General features: G+C 44.3%; 1 protein-coding gene across 2 annotated transcripts in view; it reads right to left on the reverse strand.

The window, feature by feature from the left end:
- The window catches only part of MAMLD1 (mastermind like domain containing 1), an 83,448-nt gene that overhangs the window by 16,103 nt on the left and 46,305 nt on the right, over positions 1-21,040 (reverse strand). The window contains exons 2-3 of one of the 2 annotated variants that reach the window (XM_040614617.1): positions 17,356-18,625; positions 16,922-17,142 (exon numbers count right to left, since the gene is read on the reverse strand). In XM_040614617.1, coding sequence (XP_040470551.1) covers positions 16,922-17,142; positions 17,356-18,625 — 1,491 coding nt within the window. Of the gene's footprint in view, positions 1-16,921; positions 18,626-21,040 lie in introns of both variants that reach the window. The other variant, XM_040614616.1, reaches the window with a different exon arrangement.

Below are 21,040 nucleotides of genomic sequence, written 5' to 3' on the forward strand. Positions count from 1 at the left end.
CTTTTCTTCACCTTCTGGGTACGGGCTGCTTAGAGCTCCCTGTAAGAGTAATCCAGATTTTGGCATCCTACCAGTGCAGGGCCTTGGCAGGTACATTTGCACCTTGTCCTGAGATACACCACCACAGACCTTTTTGAACACCGTCATTATTTGGTTATATAGTTGTTTTCTTTAGACCCAAAGAAGCCTTCTTAGAGTTTGAGTTCCAACCTTGCCTTCTTTTGTTTACTAGTCTCCAGATTCCTATCACCCAGAGATGTCTCCTGGCTCCATATATTGCAAATAAACATATCATTACTTGGTGCAGGAGTCGGCCAGAATTCCTCTCGGAAACAGCCGCCCGAGAAGAGCCTGTCCCCAGCCGCTCGCCCGCGGCGGCGAGGCAGTGGAACACCACCAAAGGTACTCCTTTCCAGCCACCACGCTGGAAAACCAGACAGAAATGAAAACGCTTTCCGAGAGTCAGAAAGTCAAAAAGTCGGCTATTTAAGGTACCTATGTGACTTTCAGCTTCACAGACTTTTGTATGTTGGATCACCACAGCTGCTGCTGCTGCCGAAGATGGAGAATAAAGGTGCCCGCAGCAGACAAGGGCGAAGCCTGAGCATGTTGTCCAGGCTTCCCTCACCGCTGACCATCCATCACATCTCGGAGGTGCACATCAGCGTGAGGTGAAATGACCCTCTAAACATCTTTTCCTCCGCTGGCCACAGGAGGAGCCTGACTGATGGGAGCAGGAAGATGAATCCCAGCCAGTCACAGAGGAAGGCTGACAACGGAGAGCACTAAACCCCCCATCCCACAGGTCCCAAACCGGCACCTAACCACGCAGCTATTTTGCCTTTTGCCCAGGGTTCGGCAGCCCCTGCTCCACAGCTTGTGCTCAGTAGAGCCAGCTCAGCTTCACCCTGCAGATGCCACCTCCCACCACCACCACCGAACCCCAGTGCCGCAGCGCTCCCTGCCAGCGCCCACCCACCCTTCCCGCTGCGTGTGCCCGCAGGCCTGAGCCGGCAAAGGGAGGGCCTGTGTGATGGACTCATCAGCCTGGAGAGCATCTTATCATTGACCTGTGCTTGTCGAGGGACCATGGAAATGCAGAGGAGGCTCCACTGCCGCCGTCATTACCCGACAAGCTGCTTCAAAGGGAAGTGACAGTTGTGGTAATGTTTTAGGACCGACACACCCAGCCAGGAGTAACACACCAGTTGGGCTATTTATAATCCCTGATTCTAGAGCCTTAAAATAGCACTGCTTTTATTCTTATATTTTTAGGCACGCTTGTGTATTTAAGCAACTCCGTTCACAGGCTCCATATCAAACACATCACAGCCAGTCTCGGAAATGAGAGACAGCACTCCATGCCTCCCCAACTGAAAGCAGAGTTGAATTCCCCTCTCCCCATAGCCCCTATCTCCTTGGCCACCATGATTAGAGTCCCCAGGAATATTTCCACATATTTTTACATATATACTGGCTCTTCCAAATGCACAAAGCAAGGGACTTGCAGCATCATCTGCCTGCAAACATCCAAATGCAGCAGAGCAGGCAGAGGTGTTTCAGCCTGCAGTATATGGCCACACGTGTGCTGCTCTTATCAACAGACACCACAAAATCTCTGAAGGAGTTAATGGGTCCCACAATAAAGCAATCCTGATTGTTTGTGTTTTTCTTGAAAAACAAGGGTCAATATACAGAAGTAGTCAAACAAACTACGGCTGCATCTCCAAAAGGAGAGCTCTCTATGGCCTCAGCACAGACGTAGCTGTTTGTTCTCTGCTCCCTGGTGCCACAATGTACCTTGGTTGATATTTCTTAATGATTGGAACATCCATGTGCTTTTTGTAAAACAATTATAAAATATTCAGGGCAGTAGAAAAAATTCCTTGCACAGCCAAGGCTCCGGCAGACCGCATAGGTGTCAAATGGTAAATCATTAGGTGTTTTGATTTAATTGCAGAGTTATTTATACCCTGGAACTTGTTATTAACATAGGAAAAAACAGAACCTATTGTTACCTGTAATTAAAGGGACTATTATGGGACTGCAAAAGCACGGATGGCCCCAGCCAGACCACCCCTCCTTTGGCCGTGGTGACTGGCATGGGGAAGAACATTAAACAGAGGCCCCGTCTTAAGATAAGTCAGGGCAAGAGCTTCAGAGGGGTCAGTCCCAACATGTGAACCCCAATTTCTGCGCTGAGCCTCACCCCCAGCACCCCTCCTCCTGCCTCTCCTGGCATAAGGCAGGGGTGCTCTTGGGAGAGGGTACTGCAGGGGTGCAATCCCACCCTCCCTGATCAGCAAATCCTTTCTGACCAAGGGGCACACGGATAGGACACATCCTGGATTTGGCCCGCAGTTGCGTAACCATCCTTGTTAAAATTCAGGATGAACAGGTTATATTTTCATTTGCGAGATTGTTATCTGCCCCGAGAAAGGTTTCCGATTTCACCAGCGCTAATCAGGATGCCACAATGGATTTCCGGTCCCTCATGGAGGCTCCAGAGCCTTTGTACCTTGCGGAGCCGGTTTTAATTCAAATCTAACTTGCAGAGCTATTGTAGGCTGCATGTTGAACAGATTAGGAAAAAAATTAAGTCACTTACATGCTACTGTACCTTATTTCTAAATCCATTTCTTACAGACACAAATCCCTCTGACCACCAAAGCATCTGGTAGCTGTGGTACCTTTTCAGGAACGACACCCTCCGGCTCTCCAGCAGCCCTGAGCAAAGACCCCCATCGGTTTTGTGCCTTGAAAGAAATGTGCAAAAAGCCTGCACTGATGCCTGCCTCAAGTTCTGGTTTATGCTCTTAAGGATATCATAAAAAATAAGCAGCAAGTATGTCCCGTATAAAGGGATTAGCATGCTGTGACAGCCTGCGCTGCCGAACAACACGGGGCTGCATGCCCTGTGTCGCACTGTCGGCTCACTGGGCATCGCACGGTTTAATGCTATCGCCCAGACACGACACCCCGGCAGAGGAGATGCAGTCGGCCTAGGAGGACAGTCAAGTATGAAACTACTGACGCCATAATTATAACTGGGAGGCCAAACAGACTCCCGAGAGGGACTATCTTTGTGGACAGAGAGGGGAAAGGCTCATTGACGACTGGCTTTACCAGATGAGTAAATTAGACCTGGGTTATAGCCTTCTTGTTCTCTCCTTGCCTCCGCCCCCAAGGACTGTGTGAGTCAGTGGAACTGGAGGGAAAATACACACTAAATTCTACAAGTGCAGGAATTAAAGAGACATCTACAAAGTTCGCCTCTGGCATTTGATACCAGCTGCAAAATTGGGTTAGCTTGACATTGCTGCTGGAGGTGAACAGACCCAGGAAGGCTGGCTGAGCAGCAGGGGAGCAAAGCACCTCTCTGCAACGCAGGTGAGCTGGCAGTTGACTGCAGCCTCATTGCTATGGCACGGAAACACCTTTTAGAATTTTTAGATCCAGGAGTGGAGTGAGCGCAATTAAGAAAACAAACTCTGTTTCTTCCACAAACATGAGGTTCAGACAGTTTGGGATTATGAGATACATGCAAATCTGCAAGTCTGGCCTGAGCCAGTTTTTGAGGGCTGGAGACCCCTGCAAGTTTCTCCAAGGTTAAAAAAGCTTTTCCTTTAATAGCCAGGTCAAGAACATTTCAGTGTCGAGGTTCTTTTACCAGTGAAAGCACCACCAAATCAACCCCAGCTGACATAGACACTGCCAGCCAGCAGCCTGGGAGATCTCGTACATGGTTATCACAGCTCCGGAGGGGAAATCTCAAACGTCTCCTAAACCCTGCTGCGGGGGTGCCACATCGCAGGGGGGGGGGCTTGTTCCAACGCTCTCCGTGGTTTGTCCATGTGGACAGGGTTCCAGAAGCTGCCAGCGGTGACACCCCGCTGCCGTTCCCAAGAGGATGCCACCGAGAGGTCTGCCTGCCGCTGCCCTGCGCCATCCCAGCCGTCCCAGCCCACCCACCCCCCCCCCCCCCCCCCCCCCAGGGAGCGTTCAGAAACCAGGGGACAAACTAACCCAGGGGACAAACTAACCCAGGGGACAAACTAACCCAGGAAAAAAGCAACAACTGACTAGGTTATGCTGAAGAGCCTTTTTATCCTTAATACTTTCCTTTCTCTTCCCGTTTGCTGCTGGACTGGAGGCAAGGGTATCAAGGCTGATAAAAGTCAGTCCAGACACCCTGGATTCGTCTCCCCAAGCTGGGGAGGTTTCCCTGGGGCTCGAGCTGCGGCTGCCGCCGGGGTCAGCTGGGAGGAGGGAGAGGAGGGCAGGGGAGGGAGAAGGGGAAAAAATGAACAGCTGCAAAGCAATTAAGCCTGCCTCTCTGCCTTACTGTCCAAAGCAGGAGGCAATCTAATTCAGCCTGGTGCCTCTCTTCCTTCAGCCGTCTGGTGCCTGCCTGGGATTCAGGAAAGGGGCTGTCTGACTGCCCACTTTGTCTGCTGAGCCAAAGGGGCCCTTCCCAGCTACAATTTCCAAAGGAAAGAGATCTTGGCTGGCGGTGTCTCTTCTTTTCTGAGAAAAACATGCGCTGAATGCAGTGGCAGCAGCTTTATAACCCTCTCCTGCCCTTCCTCAGCAAACAACCAAAGTGGAGTTGGAGCAAGAGAATGACCCCGCCGGCTCCTCCGCTCAGCACTTGTCTCCCAGCACAATGAATCAATTAGTGTCCGATCATTATTGTGGTAACTGTATCTTTCACAAGCAAGATTTTATATAGAGATAGAATAGGATGTTTTCTACTCATTTCCTTCCTGTCATTCCAATCACGAACTACTGTTAAAAAAATACAATGCATTTAAAGTCTGTAATATTTGCAAGCCTGTGTTCCAGTTTCCCAGCTGAACGGCCGGTCTTTTGTTTTCTGCACAGTGAAGGTATGGAGGAACAGCGATAAAGGGGAGCCTATAGGCCAACTGGGTTAGAAACTCACACAGGGCGTATACAGAAGGTCATCTCATTTTCATGTTCCTAATATCAGGGATTACTGTAATTCCTTATTCTGGCCAACTGTTTCAGTTTATAATCCATGGTGCAGGACTCCTTCAGCATGTCTAAGGTGGTACTCATTCTGCTATTTCTTCAGAAATTGGCAAAAACATTTTATTTGGAAAATGTTAGTGCAGCAGTAAAAAAAAAGCCTTTTAGTACCCAGTCAGAAGGAGAAAATAGGCTCTGTTAGAAGAACAGAGTACAATTCAACTTTACTTTTGGTCAAGTTTGACAGTAATCTAAGTAGCAGGTAGGTACCCTCCCTCTAACTTAATCAAGACAGAACTAGGCAAAAAACGTTTATTTTAAATGCAGCCAGACAGCATTTTGTCTTATGAAAAGCCTCAATACTGTAAAAAAAACTAAGAAATCACAGAGAAAGCAAGATTTTAGCTCACCGTACTGACCAATGCTTTATAAAGTATGAAATTTGAGGGAAGCTCTGTAAGCTAAAGCGCAGTAGCTTTTATTTATTGTGTCAATCTAGAATGGAGCAGCACACCCACGTCAGGAGTTCCCTTCTAATTTTATTCCACATAGGGTCCCTGATGAAGGTCACAGTTCTTTTTAAAATTAAAACCTATGGACATATAGATACATGCCACCTATGTAGGAAAAAGCTTAGACTCTGAACAGGGCACAAAATGGATTTGTCCATTTCCTCACTGCCAGGTTTTTTTCCTCAATAAAATAAAAATTTCCAATTAAATGGTCAGTTTTTATTTTAAGTAAAATGCAACATATATAAAGGTTGGGGATTTTATACAAAGTTCTAAACTATGGGAAAACACCGGTATGTCTAGCAAAACTTCTTTCAGTTAAAGATTTACTCACACTTCAGGACCATCACACAGTCTATGGTGATGTTATCAGCATTTCTCTGTTCTTGCTGACCTTAAGCACTCTTAAACCATTAAATACATAATATTTTCTGATAATAGAATGTCATTCACATTTCAGTAACAGTAATTCACTTTAATGAGATAAGAACTTAAACATCAGATGAGTCTACCTCTGTTGGAGAAATATTAGCACACTTTGGGGAACTGTAAAATCACAAATAATGACACCAAGAGTCTGACACTACTCCTGGAGAACTTGTAACTCCCAGTCACATCAATCGGAATTCAAGATGTGTAAGGACTGCAAAATCAGAGAACACCACAGGTATGGGCAGCACACATTTTCGCCTTAAGCAAACAAGAACCAACAAGACTATTAATGAGAGAGAACAGCACCACTTTCTAACTGCACACAAATAGGCATTACAAACAACTGTATTCCTTAAGTGAGTCATTACATCGTAAAGAAAACTTTTACAAGAAACTTCACGTTGTTTACAAATTTCCCGTTTACATTTTTTTAAAAATTCTTTCCTTCCCACTCACAAGACACGCACCAACCTCGGCAAAGGGAGCTGCAAGAGATGGAAACCTGATGCTTAGGTTAAAAACCACAGAATCATCAAAATTTATTCTGGCACCTTCAGTTAACAGGTTCTCCGCTTTTTTCTGCAGTCGAATAACTAACACAATCTAAACACAGACCTTCTTATCGAACTAAGACAAGATTACTCAGCTCTCTCCTGGCACAGGGAGATTCAGTTCTTTAGATCCTGGAGGCTGCTCTCTGCTGCAGGCTGGGTCCGGGCTGTGGGAACAGCCGTGCTGCCTTCAGCACTCCCTCGGCACGGCACCAGGCACAGCACTATTGCCGAGCCAAGGACGAAAAATACAGCAGGAATAGCTTAATTCCAGCTCTAAATGAGCTCAGCGGGGAATCTAAACAGTCAAGTCAATTGCCAGAATCTGCACTTTTCAACCTCGTTCTGCTCCTTTGATCAGACTGAATTTTGAGCTACGGCGATTAATGGACTAATAGAGGAAGTCACAGGGTATCTCTTGGGAGAAGAGGGAAAGGAGAAAAAAAGTATCTCATTCTTGCTATGCATCTATTCTGCTAAATGCTACATTTCCATGTAGAGAACTAAAATGCTGCTGCAGAAAGTGTGCTGACTGAGCTGGAAAGGAGGAGAGAAAGGGGTTGTGCAAAACAACAAAAAAAATAATGCTCATACGAACACTCATTCACTGCTCAAACACGCCCTTCGGAGCAATGGTAAAAGAAAACAGACTATCCAAATAAAGTGCTGTGTAAACTACCCTTCAATCCAGTACAGAAACAGTTTACACTTAATAATGCTGCAGAGTAAAGGAAATATTAAACACATTTATTATGCAAAGAGAAGCTTCCATAAGCCCTGAGTATTTAAGTACTGACGGAAATGGATTTGTTTATGGCAGGGATACATACTACTGGTGTCCCTGGATAGTATGTCCTCATCTTTCTGGGAAGGGGAGAAACACAGTAACATTAGCAACCTGCAATCACAGAAGAAAAAGAGAGGGAAAAAGTCTTTGTTAAGAATTTTTTTCCCTTCATTTGCTTTTGTTATTGCTGTGCCCAAGAGGAGGGGGCAGCTTTGCTTCCTGCAAGGGGCAAATTTTGCTTCTAGAATTCATGACTGTAAAAAACAAACCCCAGAGGACTGTAAAGAATCACTGGATTGGTTAAAATATAAACTTATTCAAAGTTTGGCATGTTTACAAAATGCTGGTGCTGACCCCCAGAAAAAAAAAAAAAAAAACAACAAAAAAAAAACAACCCCAAAATAATTCAAATGTAAACTTGAGCTGAGGCAGGAACAAGTGCAGTGAAGCTTCCAACTCTCTTTTTCTGCCGTAGCGCTAATATGCCATTGCCAATGATTACTCTGCCCTTTGCTGCATCTTTCTCCTCCACCTTTGGTCTTTCTTGAGCATACAAAGACTGTACACATGCAAGACTCACTCTGCTCACAGAAATAAACCTGTACTCGTCCTGGAACGACCTCCCACTGCGTATATTTAGGGGTGTGTGTTTGAATCTTTACAAGATCAAGCTGTTAATATAATGTCTTAGACTGGGATATCATACTATTTTGCCTACATTACAGGGCTTACACTCCTTGTGGGTCTTTCATCAATTCTGTAATGGGGAAAAACAGCTCGGCACAGCTTGTCCACAGCCTGCACTCACATCTGCATCTGTCTGACACCAATCTAAGCTATCACATTTTCATTACTTCTGTGAGGAATGTTAAATAATTTTGCCAGTTATACAGAGAATATTGTTTATGCTAAAGTAATGTATTTCCTATCCTCTTCTTTCAATAGTCCTATATGCAAAGGGTTAAATTGTAATATGGGATTAGGTTTTGTTAACAGTAGCGCTTTTAAGAGTTACGTACTGATAATGACAATATTTGCCTTCATACATGCTATAAAAAAATTAACTTTAAAATGTACATGTAGTAGAGCGATTAGCCTTCAAAACCCTAAGAAGAGCTGCTACATTCTGATTGTGGATTTCTCTAATAATTAGTCTTGGCTGCTTGAAATGGTCCAAAGGGCTCGAGAGAGAAATATTACACAGCCAACACGGCAGACTGATATGCTTCCTAAATGTACAGTTTTTGAAGACAGCTCATAATAGTGTTTGGCTTTCAAACCTTAATGTTAGCAGCTTTGATGGGACTGCTTCTAATTTGTATTTAAGACCCATTACCTCTTCCTCTAAGCAATCTTTGTGAAACATCATTTGTTCTAGGGGGATATTTGCCATCCAGTGCAGCTCTGTAATGGCCGTTAATTCACACCATTTTGCTTGCTCCTGTATTAATCAGCAAACTGTGAATCATCCCAGTGTTTCCAGACTTGCAGATGTACGAGAGAACCACTGAGGCCAGTTCAGTTTCTCTCCCCATTCAGACGCGGAGACAATATCAGTTCCTGTTTACAGCCACGGCTTTGTTTTCCCCCACCCACACACTGAAATTTCTCCAAAATGCCCAAAGAAAAAAGAGACTGAGTTCATTTTACCAGAAAAGTTATTTCTAGGTATTGCATCTGAAACAAAACATGTTTGTACTTTTATTTTGCGTGTAGCATTTACTGCAGTGAGGCAGAAATGACAGAGGAGCAGAGCAGAAGGGCAAAGTAGGCTGCTCCAGTCACCTCACCCTGCCGAACCGCCGTCCGGCGCCAGGCACATGATTTAACAGCATCTGAGGGACTCTCTTATTTATTTCTTTGCTTTTTATTGTAATTGTTAAATTAGACTCTGGTTCTGTAACTATTTCTGCCTTGTGGAATACAGATGTAATTTTAGACTCCTAGAAGACAATACTAGGTGGAAACCACCCCCAAAATCAAAGGTACAAACCATGCTCTCACAGTTTCACTGCAAAAGTGTTAAAAATAATTATTAATCTAGGCATCAAATTTGAGGTTGTAAGAAGGGCATGGTTTTAGGAAAGGGAGTACATTTTCTGAAAGCCAGCCTGCTTTTAGTTCAAAATAAGCTCCCCAAACTGTCATTTCCTAAGGTACAGAAAATACAGGCAACAAACAAATCTACCTTCAACAAATATGGGAAAAAGTGAAATTAAGATGTTCTGATATTAATGGGAATTTAAAGCACAGATGCAATGATTTGGGTGTTCAAAAGGGTCATGGAAACTCTTTCCTCATTGCTATTCATTAGCATGCTGTGCCATGAACACACCTCTTCAATATAAGAATTATGGGTGCACTGACTTGTAAGTGAGGATGCAAGTGGTGTGTCCTACCCATCACTAACCGCTATTCATGTTGTTACTCTTAAGAATCATACGCAGAAGGAAGTTATGGCATTCATTATGAAGACAAACAGTGAGAAGGTTGCTGAGTCTCTCCCTAGATTCCTAGGATGTTTATAACTTCATTGCTTCTAAGGGCACAGTTGAGAAAAATATGTATGTTCAAAACTTTTTGCTCAACTTCTTAGAAATTAAAGATTTCTGCATATGGATGTTTTTTTCTGCGGTAATAAAGAAAGTAAAATGGGTTACTGGGGGGGGGGGGGGGCGGGGAGGGGGAAAGCAAGCAAGAAAATCTGCAGTTGGGGCCTGATTCAGCTGATATTTAGCCCAGAAAAACTTATGACTCCTGCTATCAAGCTGCCTAGAAAACCAGAGAGAAACTGCCCACCTAGGCTAGCAGGGTCAGAGTTGTTTTGGTACAAAATGGGTGTCAGAATATGGTTTCACATCAAATGAATCACTTTTTAGTAGTATGACACCACCACTTTCCTTACACCTTTGAGAGAAGGGCTTCTCTCCTACCCTGCACTGCAGAGCAGGAGGAAACAACTGCCTGTTGCTTAAAGCTCAAAACCACGGGGGTTTTTTGGCTTTTGTTTCTTTTTAGAGTTAATGCAGAACCTCTGTGTGATAACACACTCTCCTCCACTCACCCCATGGCTGTATGGCCGTGCCGGGGTGGGGGTGGTACAGCACGGACATACAGCCTGCGTCCCGAGCACCAGGGAAGAATTCATTAAAGCAGCCTGTCAGGCTGGAATTCAGCGCCTTGCCCTAAATTTCTCTGGTATAAGTCACATTTCCATCTCCACGTTCACAGTACATGAGTACTACTTCCTCTCCCCATTCTCCACCAAACCCCTGGACAATACCACGTCAGCCTGCGCATGCATCGCTTCATCGCCCTGCAGGTAACGAAGAGAAAGACTTTCTTCAGTGCCTCCCAGCACCCCTCACTGGTGTTTTTAGTGCCTCCCGAGACTCTTGTTTCTTTCCAAGTGGATTTTAATTTGTCCAGTTGTCTGTGTCCCGAGTGCTAAATTGCTGGCAGAACATCTTCCACCTTATTAAACAGGTCAGAACTAAGGGAGAGACCCGGCTGGACGGAGGGAAGTGCTGCAGCTTTGATGTAGCAGCCACACTAATTTCAGATGCAAAAGGAGGGGAATGGTGAGGGTGGGAGAGGATGCTCCCCACGTGGTGTTCAGAAAGATTTGGTTTATTTACAAGCCTCTCCTCTGCAGATTGCTTCCCCTAATGATGTGCTACGTGGCGTCCAAAAGTGCTTTCAGCACAACAGACAGCTAAACGGGAAGGAATGATGAGTGCATTAGGCAGAGCTGCTAGAAATATCAGTGCCTGTAAACATCTCAGAATACAAGCCAAAGAACCGGGAAGGTTAAGACACGGCAACAAGCGCTCCACTACAACAGGGAAATGCCTTGAAATACCTGTAATCTATCCGAAGACAATATATGCAACTTAAAAAACAATGTGAAAGAGCAATGGGCTAAGATCAGTTGTGAACTAAGTTTTTTATCTCAATTGCTGCACTTCTGAAAATGTTGTATTACTGTTGGCATGTTGAGGCCAAACACCCTGCTTCTTTCCACAGTTTTACTCCTTACTTCCCAAAAGTTGTCTTACGTTATTTGCAGGGGAGGGAGGGGATGGAGGAGAAGATGGCAGTCTGATAACTTCAGTCAAGCTCCTTTCAGTCTCTCTTGAAAGGAGAGGACAATCTCCAAGTTGAAAAAAAAACCCCAAAACATCAACTCAGTTGCAAGTGCATGGATAAATATAAATTCAGAAATGACCATTCAAGAAGATGTTTTTACATCTGTGGAGAGGTCAAACTCCAGGCTCAGCCTTATTGCTCTCTGTAATCCAGGTTCATCACCAGCTTCCTTTATTCCCCTATTCAAAGGCACTTAATTAGCTGAAGGGTTTGTTGCTTTGCCTTCAAAAGCTCTCCACTCCCTCAAAGGCTTTGCTTTGGTATTGTGCTACATTACCCTTTGAAATAAAATCTGTTTTCCTTTTCCACAGTATTAGTACAAGAAAAAAAAAAAAAGAAATATTTTAAAAACTTTTTTCAGAGAAAAAAGAAAAGGGAAAAGAAAGAAAAGAAAGGAGGGAAGGGAAGAAAGGAGGGAAGGGAAAAGGGGAAACAAGGGAAGAAAGGAGGGAAGGGAAAAGGGGAAACAAGGGAAAAAAAGGAAAAGGGAAAAAAGGGAAAAGGGAGGAGAAGGAAAAAGAAAAGGAAATAAGGAAAAGAAGGGAAAAGAAAAGAAAGAGGAGGAAATACCAGTGAAACTTCATTCAAAGTGGCTTTAAAGATAAGTCTGACACTTAAAGAAAAGTGTGTGTGGGTGTATGTGAAATTGCAGATGAAATCTGGCCAGTACTTTTTGACTCATTAATACTACATGATACCGTAGTTGTTTCATGTGTTAGGAAGACTCCTCACGACATCTTGGAAATCCCAAATAAACCATGACTTTTCCCTGTACTTACAAAAGGACTGTATGTACTCAGATGCTGCGTGCTGCGTTCTCTGCTTTTCCAAACTTTTAATCAATTTGCATCAGAGCTTATAAACATTAAGTGCTGTTGAATCAGAAGAGTCTTAACTAACAGTCATGGTGCACTGACTTTTCATGGGGAGAAATAACTTCACATAAGACACCCAGGAATCAGTCCCTGGTATTAACATTTCTGTTTACATTAATAAAAGCTGTATTCTGTATTCCATTATATTTACATAACCTTTGACATCTAAGCTCTGGGTCAGTTTGCTCTTTATAACAGTGCATTTCTTTTTCCGTTTTGTTTCTATATTTGGAGAACTTATGCTCAGAAACAAGATTTTTTGTTTATTTTTTTCCCCCTAGTATATTTAATCTAGCTCAGGGGTTTTGGTGTTTCTCTGCAACCTGTAATTTACTCTGCTAACTCAAATACTGTATTGCTGCTTTTACCACCATTAAAGAAACACTGTCAAGTCCTTTTCAAAGGTTTTTTAGTCTTCAGCATGTTCTTCACTATCTCATGTGCAATGCACATGTAGGAAAATATAGCCATTTTTACTGCAAATAATATTATTTTTCTCTCTGTCTCTTCTCCTGTCATTTTTCCTCTACCATCATTTTTGGCAATGAAGCTGAAACAAATATACCCTTCACTGACAATCCAGTATACAACTATCTGGATGTCAGCAGGAATGCGGAGAGCTCTAAGAATAGCACATTTGGTTCCTACAGCACAAGTGGAGCTCAGAAATGCGCAGTGTGTCCCACCCAAACAATGGCTATTTATTAGCTACATCTCCCCAACAAAACAACCTTTTAAGTTGTGTTTTGGTTTTCAACATTTTATACACAGAGCAGTGAGCAATACTGCCCTCCTCCTCGAGACTCACATTTTAACTCGGATAAAGTTGGGCTTGGAAAAGTAACAGCCACCCAAAGGGTTTCTTGCATTCCAGCCTGCCTTAAACTGCAAAGATCACCGGCTCGTTTTCCTGCCCCCAGGGGAACCCTCCCTTCCATTCCCAAAAACCTGCGCCCGTTCTTATATTGGCGGGGGTAGAAGAGCAGCTCTTCTGGAAGCGGTGATGTTGTATCAGCATTGCTGAAGGCAGAATTGGGCCCAATAATCTGACATGCCAGAATGGGAGATGTGCAAGTACAAACTGTATTTAGACATGAAAATCAGGGAGATGCCCAACTCTCCAACCTGCCTGGGCAAATGCGGCTTTTCACGCGCCCAGAAACAGCAATAAAGTCAAGTGGCTCAGCTTAAGCCCAGAAAACAGCGTGTGATCCTTTTGGAGACTATCTTTGACACTCTGGCATTTACTACCATCTTTATATTGTGGATTTATGAGTCCAGACCTTTGAGTATAATTTCACTCAGCGAGCATCAGTCCTACACAAGTAAAATGAAAACCTGCACATACCCACAAGAGCAACGTTAGCACCACCAGGCTTTGCAATATCACACAATGCAAACTGTCAGTGCCTCGATCAATATCCGTCAATGCTCAACAATAAAGACATAGTGCTTCAGATGGGAAAAGATTAGCCCTTATCAGATTTACCAGTTGTCCAGGCAATACAGGATCTGGGATTCAGACTGATTACGCCTAAGAGATGTATCATTAAAAATGGTAGGGCTGTGAGGCGCCAGTAGTAACCCAGCTTTCGGAATGCGGAGTCCTTGCTTCCATACGCGTTAAAACAACAGCAAAAAGCTCACCCCAGGTCTCTGTCCCAGCTGCTGCTCTCTTCCCCATGTTGCTCTGCCTGCTACAAGGATCACATTTCATGGTTTATTGTTCTCCCTCCAACTGGCCACCGTCCACATTCTTTTTCTGTACAAAGCTGCACCTCTTGCTCAAAAGAAGAGAGTACTATGCCGCCTTTTTATAAATTTTAGTCACATTTACAAACACGCATGGAGAGTAAGGGGGTGACTTTTAACCACTAAACAACGTTCCAGGGAACGCTGTGATTTTTCTTTGAGCAAATGTCTGTGAATGAGGCTAAACCAGGTGATTTGCCAGCAGAAGGTTACTAATTTTTGAAGACACAGAAGTTGTCTCTCCTGTCTTCTGAGTCTTTAACATTTTGCCTTTTAATGAAACAACTGCTCTATGCTTAAAAAATCCTATTCATCACCTGCCTCAGGAGAGAATTAGCACCGAGATTCCTCAAAGCTCAAATTCAGCTCTGGGTGCACTGCTGGAAATCAAACCCACAGGCACCAGAGCTACTTCACTATAATGGAGTAAAACCGGTACACAGCAGGTCGAGTCCAAAACTTCAGGATCAATGTCTCATTGTAAATAAGAAATCTACTGCAGGTAAGTAACAGTTCTACATGCTAATTCAAAGAAAATTACCAAATATCCCATAATTTTAAGGTTTCCTACCTATAATATTTTTTTCCATGTAATTTTTCTTCTAAATCAGCACTCAGGATCCGTTTTCTTCTATGGGATTAGCATTAAAGTTATAAAAACCTAACAAAATGTTCCACTCCTGAACATCCACCATCTTTCTTCAGCAGATCAACAGACTGTGAAACTGAAGCACTGTCATCTGGTGTATAATTATTGTAACAAGTCTTCCTTGTAAAATGAGGGGGGCATCGTAAGCTTACCTAACTAGTCTGAAAATGTAAAATGCTCATCACCTGTAATCATTGTCTTAACTGTCACTGATCTTTACTGATAGCCACCAAATTATAACAACTCTCTCTTTGATGGTGAGAATCAGCTGAAAATGCAGCACAGGCAGAGCACTAGGGAAGTTGCTGGAAGAGGGGCTATTTCAGCCAATTAAAGAGACTGACTGCAGGAATTTTTCTTCTTTTTTTTTTTGGCTAATCAATGATGTAGGGGGTTCAGAGGTGTAAGAGCAAAATGCAAAGCAGGGAAAACTGGGGCACAGGAAACCTCAGGAATCCAACAGGGATGTGGCAATTCCACACACCCAGCGGTGGAGCCAGAAAAAACCCCATATGCTCAAAGTTTATGGACATTTGATCAAAAGCAATCATGTTATTGCAGTTAATGACTTACTAGCCATCATCCGAGATGTGGTAAAACACTGTGAATGTATTCTTCACCCACAGTGCCTCCAGAGTAGAACATTGGATGGGCAGTAGTTCGTGAAGCTGCAGCAACTTACTCACTCTCAATCGCACGTTCACTCATACTCCTAGGTCCCAAGCGAGCAAGACCGTCTACTTTGTGTTTAATTTGGGTCCTACTGACCCAAATTACAGGGTCCTCACATGCTTAAAGCAACAAAATTGCTTTCAGGCCTTTGTTGAATCAGGGGCCTTACACTGATAAGCCTTTAAAGCGAACTATACATGCCATATCGTTATGTTGCATGTTTGGATAAGCAGATTCAGCACATCACCAGCCTTCCCCAACTGTCTGTTTTAAGCTGCTGTGTTGAAGCAAGGGAGTACTGAGCATGTAGAACTTCGGAAAGACTGAGTTGATCCTGTGGTGGCACAGTGGGAATGCACCTCATTGATTTACCACTAAGAAGCTGACATTTCGTAACTATCCCCTTATTTCTCATTGCTATCGTAGGACAAGGTTACACCAAGTCGCGTATATTAAAGAAACCCACATCTGCGAGAACCAGTTAGCAGGGAAGAAGAGCAAAGAAAAACAGGCTCTGGAGTGTATCCCCCAGCCAAGTGGACCCTAGCAGAGCTTCAGTGATCGATCTCTGGTTTGCTGGGTGAGAAGTGTTTCAGTGCTTCGTGAGGAGTTGCTGGAATGCCTGTCTGCACAGGCAGCTTGAAGGATTCTGCTTCCACAGAGCTGGTTCAGCCTAACAAGGTACTTGGCTTTGGTGGTGAGGTTCCATGTTTCCTACTATTCTTCCTAACAAAAAGATAGCTATTTATTCCACACATCCAGCTGCTGTCAGACTGAGTCCCCAAGCCCTTCCTTGCTCTGACATCCCCACGCACAGCAAATCTCTCTTACCTGGGGCAGCAGTGGACACTGCTTCGCATCTCTCTGCAAGTCTCAGGGAGAAGGTTGCTGGAGAGAAATCAGGGCTGTGCTTCACTCCTGCCAGCTGCATTTTGTATTTACCAGCTCAGCTGGTATCGCAGATCAACAAAGGGTGGGGAATGGCCCTCAGCCAAAGCAGGGCATTGCTTCTGACAAATGCTAGTAACAAATATTTAAAGTTTGCCTCTGCTATTTGGGAGCTGTACTGCCTGACCCGCTGTCCATGAAGGAGTCATATCTTAACTTCACTTCTCACCCCACCTGATCTTCTCTAGCCTCAGAAGCATAACACAGAGATAAATTTGTTGAAGGACACTAAGAAAGAAAAAGACATTCCCGTTAAAAGGATGATGGGGAACGTGTTACGGGAATGCCTCTACAGCTTACAACATAAGCTAAATAAGAATACCACCTATATGCACAAAAATAGTGTATTAGAGTGGTACGAGATGTGTTTTGCCTAACAGCACAAAGCTCTCCACTGGGATAGAAGAGATGATGCATGGTGGAATTACAGTACATTTCAACTGGAGTAATAGTAAATCACGCCAGATTGTTGTTATTGCCTTGTCCACACACACCCCAGAAGTTTAGCGACGTCACATTTGAAACACAAAGGAAAGCAAAAATAAAAAAACAAGTGACTCAATATTTTCACATAAGCCCTGTAAGACAAGAGATGTTCTCACCTGTCTGCCTTGAGATGGCAATGTGGCAGGCTGCACATGTCTCTGCATCCGATGTGGCTGCATCAGCTGTCGAAACTGCTGCTGGAGAAACTGGCTGTTGTTAGCCTGCTGGGACTGCTGCGTGGCTGGAGGCGGCTGCTGCTGCTGCTGCTGCAGATAGTGAATGAGAGACTGCTGCCCTTGTCCTGCTGTCAGAGGTGACATCTTTTGAGTAGCTGACTCTGAGGCAAAGTGAGACAGTGGTTTGGTGTTATTGAAAGAAAACTGGTCTTGGCTAACAGGGCTCTCATTCACCAGACCCGGCTGTAAGGTACTGGATGGCTGTTGCATAATTATGTTCATATTTTTGGACTGGTTAGTAGTCATTGATTTAAAAAGCGAGCTCTGCATACTTGTGGGGTTGCTGGTGGGAGTGATGTTAGAGATTAAAGTACCTTGAGGACTGAAGGGCTGCTGATGCAGAGCGGGGCTTGACAGCTTTTCTGGCCTGTACGGTGGAGAAGGTCCAGTATTTGTGGAGGCCATGCTGGCAACCAAGTTGTTCTGTGGACTTTTAATGTTGTTGGCTGGTAAGCTGGCTGCTGTCAGCGTGGGCAGCATGGAGCTCTGCGGGCTGAAGGGCTGCTGGTTCAGAGCTGGACTGGAGAGTTTCTCAGACCCATAAGGAGGAGAGGGGCCATTGGATGGGGTGCTGCTGGAAGTCATGCTTGAAAGCAGAGTGTTTTGAGGACTCTGAATGTTGTTCCCTGGTAAATTATTAGCAGGCATGCCAGATACCATGACGTTTTGAGGACTGAAGGGTTGATGGTGTGGGGATGATCCTGCCCTGTAAGGTGGAGAGAGACCAGGAGGAGACATAGTTGGCCAGCTGGGAGCTTGTACTTGTTGCTTAGTAGTAGATACCTGCTTGCTAGCTGCCAGCTGCTTTAGCTGCTGAGCATGCCAGTTGGAGCCAGGTATGTTGGGTAAGGGGACCGGCAGCATAGGTGGTGGTTGGTTCTTGCTCTGAGCTGCTGTAGAGATGGGCGATGCAGCAGGTTTGTTTGAGGGAGGAACTTGGAAGTTAGGTCCAGCAGATGATGGTCTCATCTGAGGAGATCCTCCACTGGTTGGATTGCAGCCCGGAGAAAAATCTTTGTTAGCAACATGGTTCTCCAAGTGAGAAGTCTGTGGGGAGGACTTTGAAGTGGTACTTATGCTTGGCTGAGAATGACTCAACCCAAGTGGCTCTTCAGCCTTGCTGCACAAAATCTTCTCCAGATCCAGGTCATTGGGAGAAGGATCAGGCATTTTCGTCAGCTCTTCCAACAGATCTTGCAGCTCTTGGTCCATAGACTGCAAGCTGTTTCCTTTCTCATCGTAGTGGACAATGTTACTGTTTTGCCCTCCTATTGACCCCTTCTGATTTATTTCCGTGTTGGGTGGCACTGAAAATGGGGAACCGATGCCACTGCCATTCATGTGATTGTTTTCAAGGAGCACTGGATGACCTGCGACTCCCAGGGAAGAAGCGCTGTGACTAGTGGAGAACGGAGAACTTTGCATTTCTGGACACGCCACACTGGGGTTGGCACCTTGGCCCATGGCAAGGTTTACGTCGTCAAGACAAAGTCTTTTACTGTCATTTGGGAAAATGACATCAGGCACGCCACTGGAGGCAGGAGAGCTATCATCTTCCAGTTTTCTTTTAATAGATCCCTGTAACTGTGAAAATAAAAAAGGAAGAAGAAAGGATCCGTTATTGACCTTATTCTAACATGCTCTGAAGCTCCATACTGTAACGCTGGGTTGGAGATAAAGAAAATTAAATCATACAATTAAAAACCCAACCACGTGAGACAAATTCAATCAGGGTTTAAGTGGGTGCAACTTCACTGAAGTCAAAAGACTAATAGTCAAAGTCTAAATCTCACATGTTGGCCTTAAAACAGATGTTAAAGCTATAAAATATTGTCTGTCATGTGAACTGTAATAGAAGTTTTTTTTAAATAGTTTCTGGTACCATTTCAATTAAGACATTATACTCCCTGCATAACAAACATGCCAACATTTTTATGGTAACATTTTCTAGGTCTAAATGGCAGATTCGAATGAAACCCTGGACTGAATTTAGTGACCTTCTGCCAGTGACTCGGATTAAACTCAGACCTGAGACAACTAAATTGTTTTACATTCTTTATAGGCAGAACATCTGAAATAACTGGCATACTTTCTAAAGAAACCAAACCAAAACAAATTCTCGACTATCTATCTAAACAGACTTTCAAGCTTCCTAATCACAGATGTTTTAGATTTCATAAAGAGTAAATAACAGCTAAACTTCTTAATTTTTCTTAATTTTTCTTTATTCTTCTAAGTCTAAGGCAGTATGAGCTTTGTTCTTTTGAAGGATTCTGCAACCCATTCATGAAAATGGAAGCATTTTCAAAATACAATTATATAAATACTTTGATCTACAAGAAAAGGTGTAGTTGTAAATCCACAAATCTTAGGGAAAAAAAACCCCTGCCTTCTACATATAAAGAAAGTGAAACTGAAAACAATGCTTCTAGTACTAGTTTAGTGTGATATGGCAATCTCTTCCAAATACAGTCATCTGTGGCTTTCAATTTTAACAAGCATTACCTGTATGTCATAGGATTAAGCAGACATTAACACTGCTGCTTTGAGTTAAGGGAAATAAATGTTATGTTCTTGTTTGTCAATAGCGGGGGGGGGGGGGGGGGGGGGGGGGGGTAGCATTGACAAAAGTATCTAATCAGCAATAGGGAAATGAAAGAAAGTCACCGCTCCTCTAAGCCCTCTCACAGTGAAGCCTCTCCCAGCTCTGGCCCACAATTGCAAGTGCCGCCAGTCACCTAGTACCACGCCAAAAATTCACACCTAATAGCAGCTTATACCACTAGAAAAGTCCCCCCATTTAACCCTGGTGTAACCAGACCCACTCTAGGGCTGTGGCGAGTATGTCTTAACTTCTAAATTTTACACTAATCATTAAGCACATCGCAGTTTTGCCTAAGAGTCACTCCGCAATGGCCAACGACTTCGGTGCTGTCGGAGCGGTGTCGCAGGACTATCACCGCCGAGTGCGCGGGGGCTGCAGGGCACAAGGTGGGCACACCTTCTGCAATGTGCACATGAAGGTCAGTGTCCAAATGGTCAACACCCACCCCCCCGATTCAGCCTATCTTCAGGCAATTGACCACAAACGTGCACTGTTCTGACATGGGAGAATATGGGAGAGCTGCCCAGCGGCACACTCAGCCGGACTCACCCAAGTCCACACACTCTCTCATCACTAAATTGGTGGGCAGAGAGAAGATGGCAGCTTTGAGCCTACAGTTGCTGAGGCTATAGGTGTAGTTTAGGATTTGTATCGGACGTTGCCATGCTAGTATCCAGCTTTCACAGGCGTTTGGAAGAGTGTGAGAGGATACAAGTTAATGGTACATGAGCATCATGGCAGATGGAAAAGCAGGTCTGCATCTGACAGAGAGCTGCTGATCACCTCTTAGGGGTCCACCTACCCTCCATCAACAGCCACAGCAGTTTCGAATGGCAGCGTGGCAGAGACTTTTTTACATGGGCATCTCCCCCTTACCCCCTGAGAGTTCCCCCTTACTAGGGGAATCAGTTCTCTCCTGTGATCGCCAGTTGCATTGCTTTAACATGGGTTGCGCTCCGAAACCACCGGCAAGTGAGAGCCGATGCTGAACGGGGAGAGCTGCTGTCACTGCAGCGTTCGTGGGTTACCTGACAGCCCCCTTCGGCCACAGTCCCGCGTGTGCTTGGAATTGTTGCTCTGCAAGAGCCTGCCTTTACATCATGGCGAGAGACAGCTGAAGCATCAGTGATTTGATTATTCCTCTGGGCTGATGAGGCCAAAATTTGCTTATCTTTAGGAAATGGAACAAGGCCTAAATCTTCTCCCAAGTGTTGGTCTAATGATGGATGAAATTGTTTTCCTTCATTTTCTTTGCTAAAACTAAGCCAGAGTTGCATGTTTCAACAGATATTGCCCTGCGTAGGCTGAAACATGTCGGTAGCGCGTAACTACATATATTTAAACCCAGACATGTATAGAGAATCTTTACAGGGGCTTCACACATCCAAAATAAA

Source organism: Falco naumanni, chromosome 14 (genome assembly GCF_017639655.2).
Source record: "Falco naumanni isolate bFalNau1 chromosome 14, bFalNau1.pat, whole genome shotgun sequence".
Lineage (NCBI taxonomy): Eukaryota > Metazoa > Chordata > Aves > Falconiformes > Falconidae > Falco > Falco naumanni.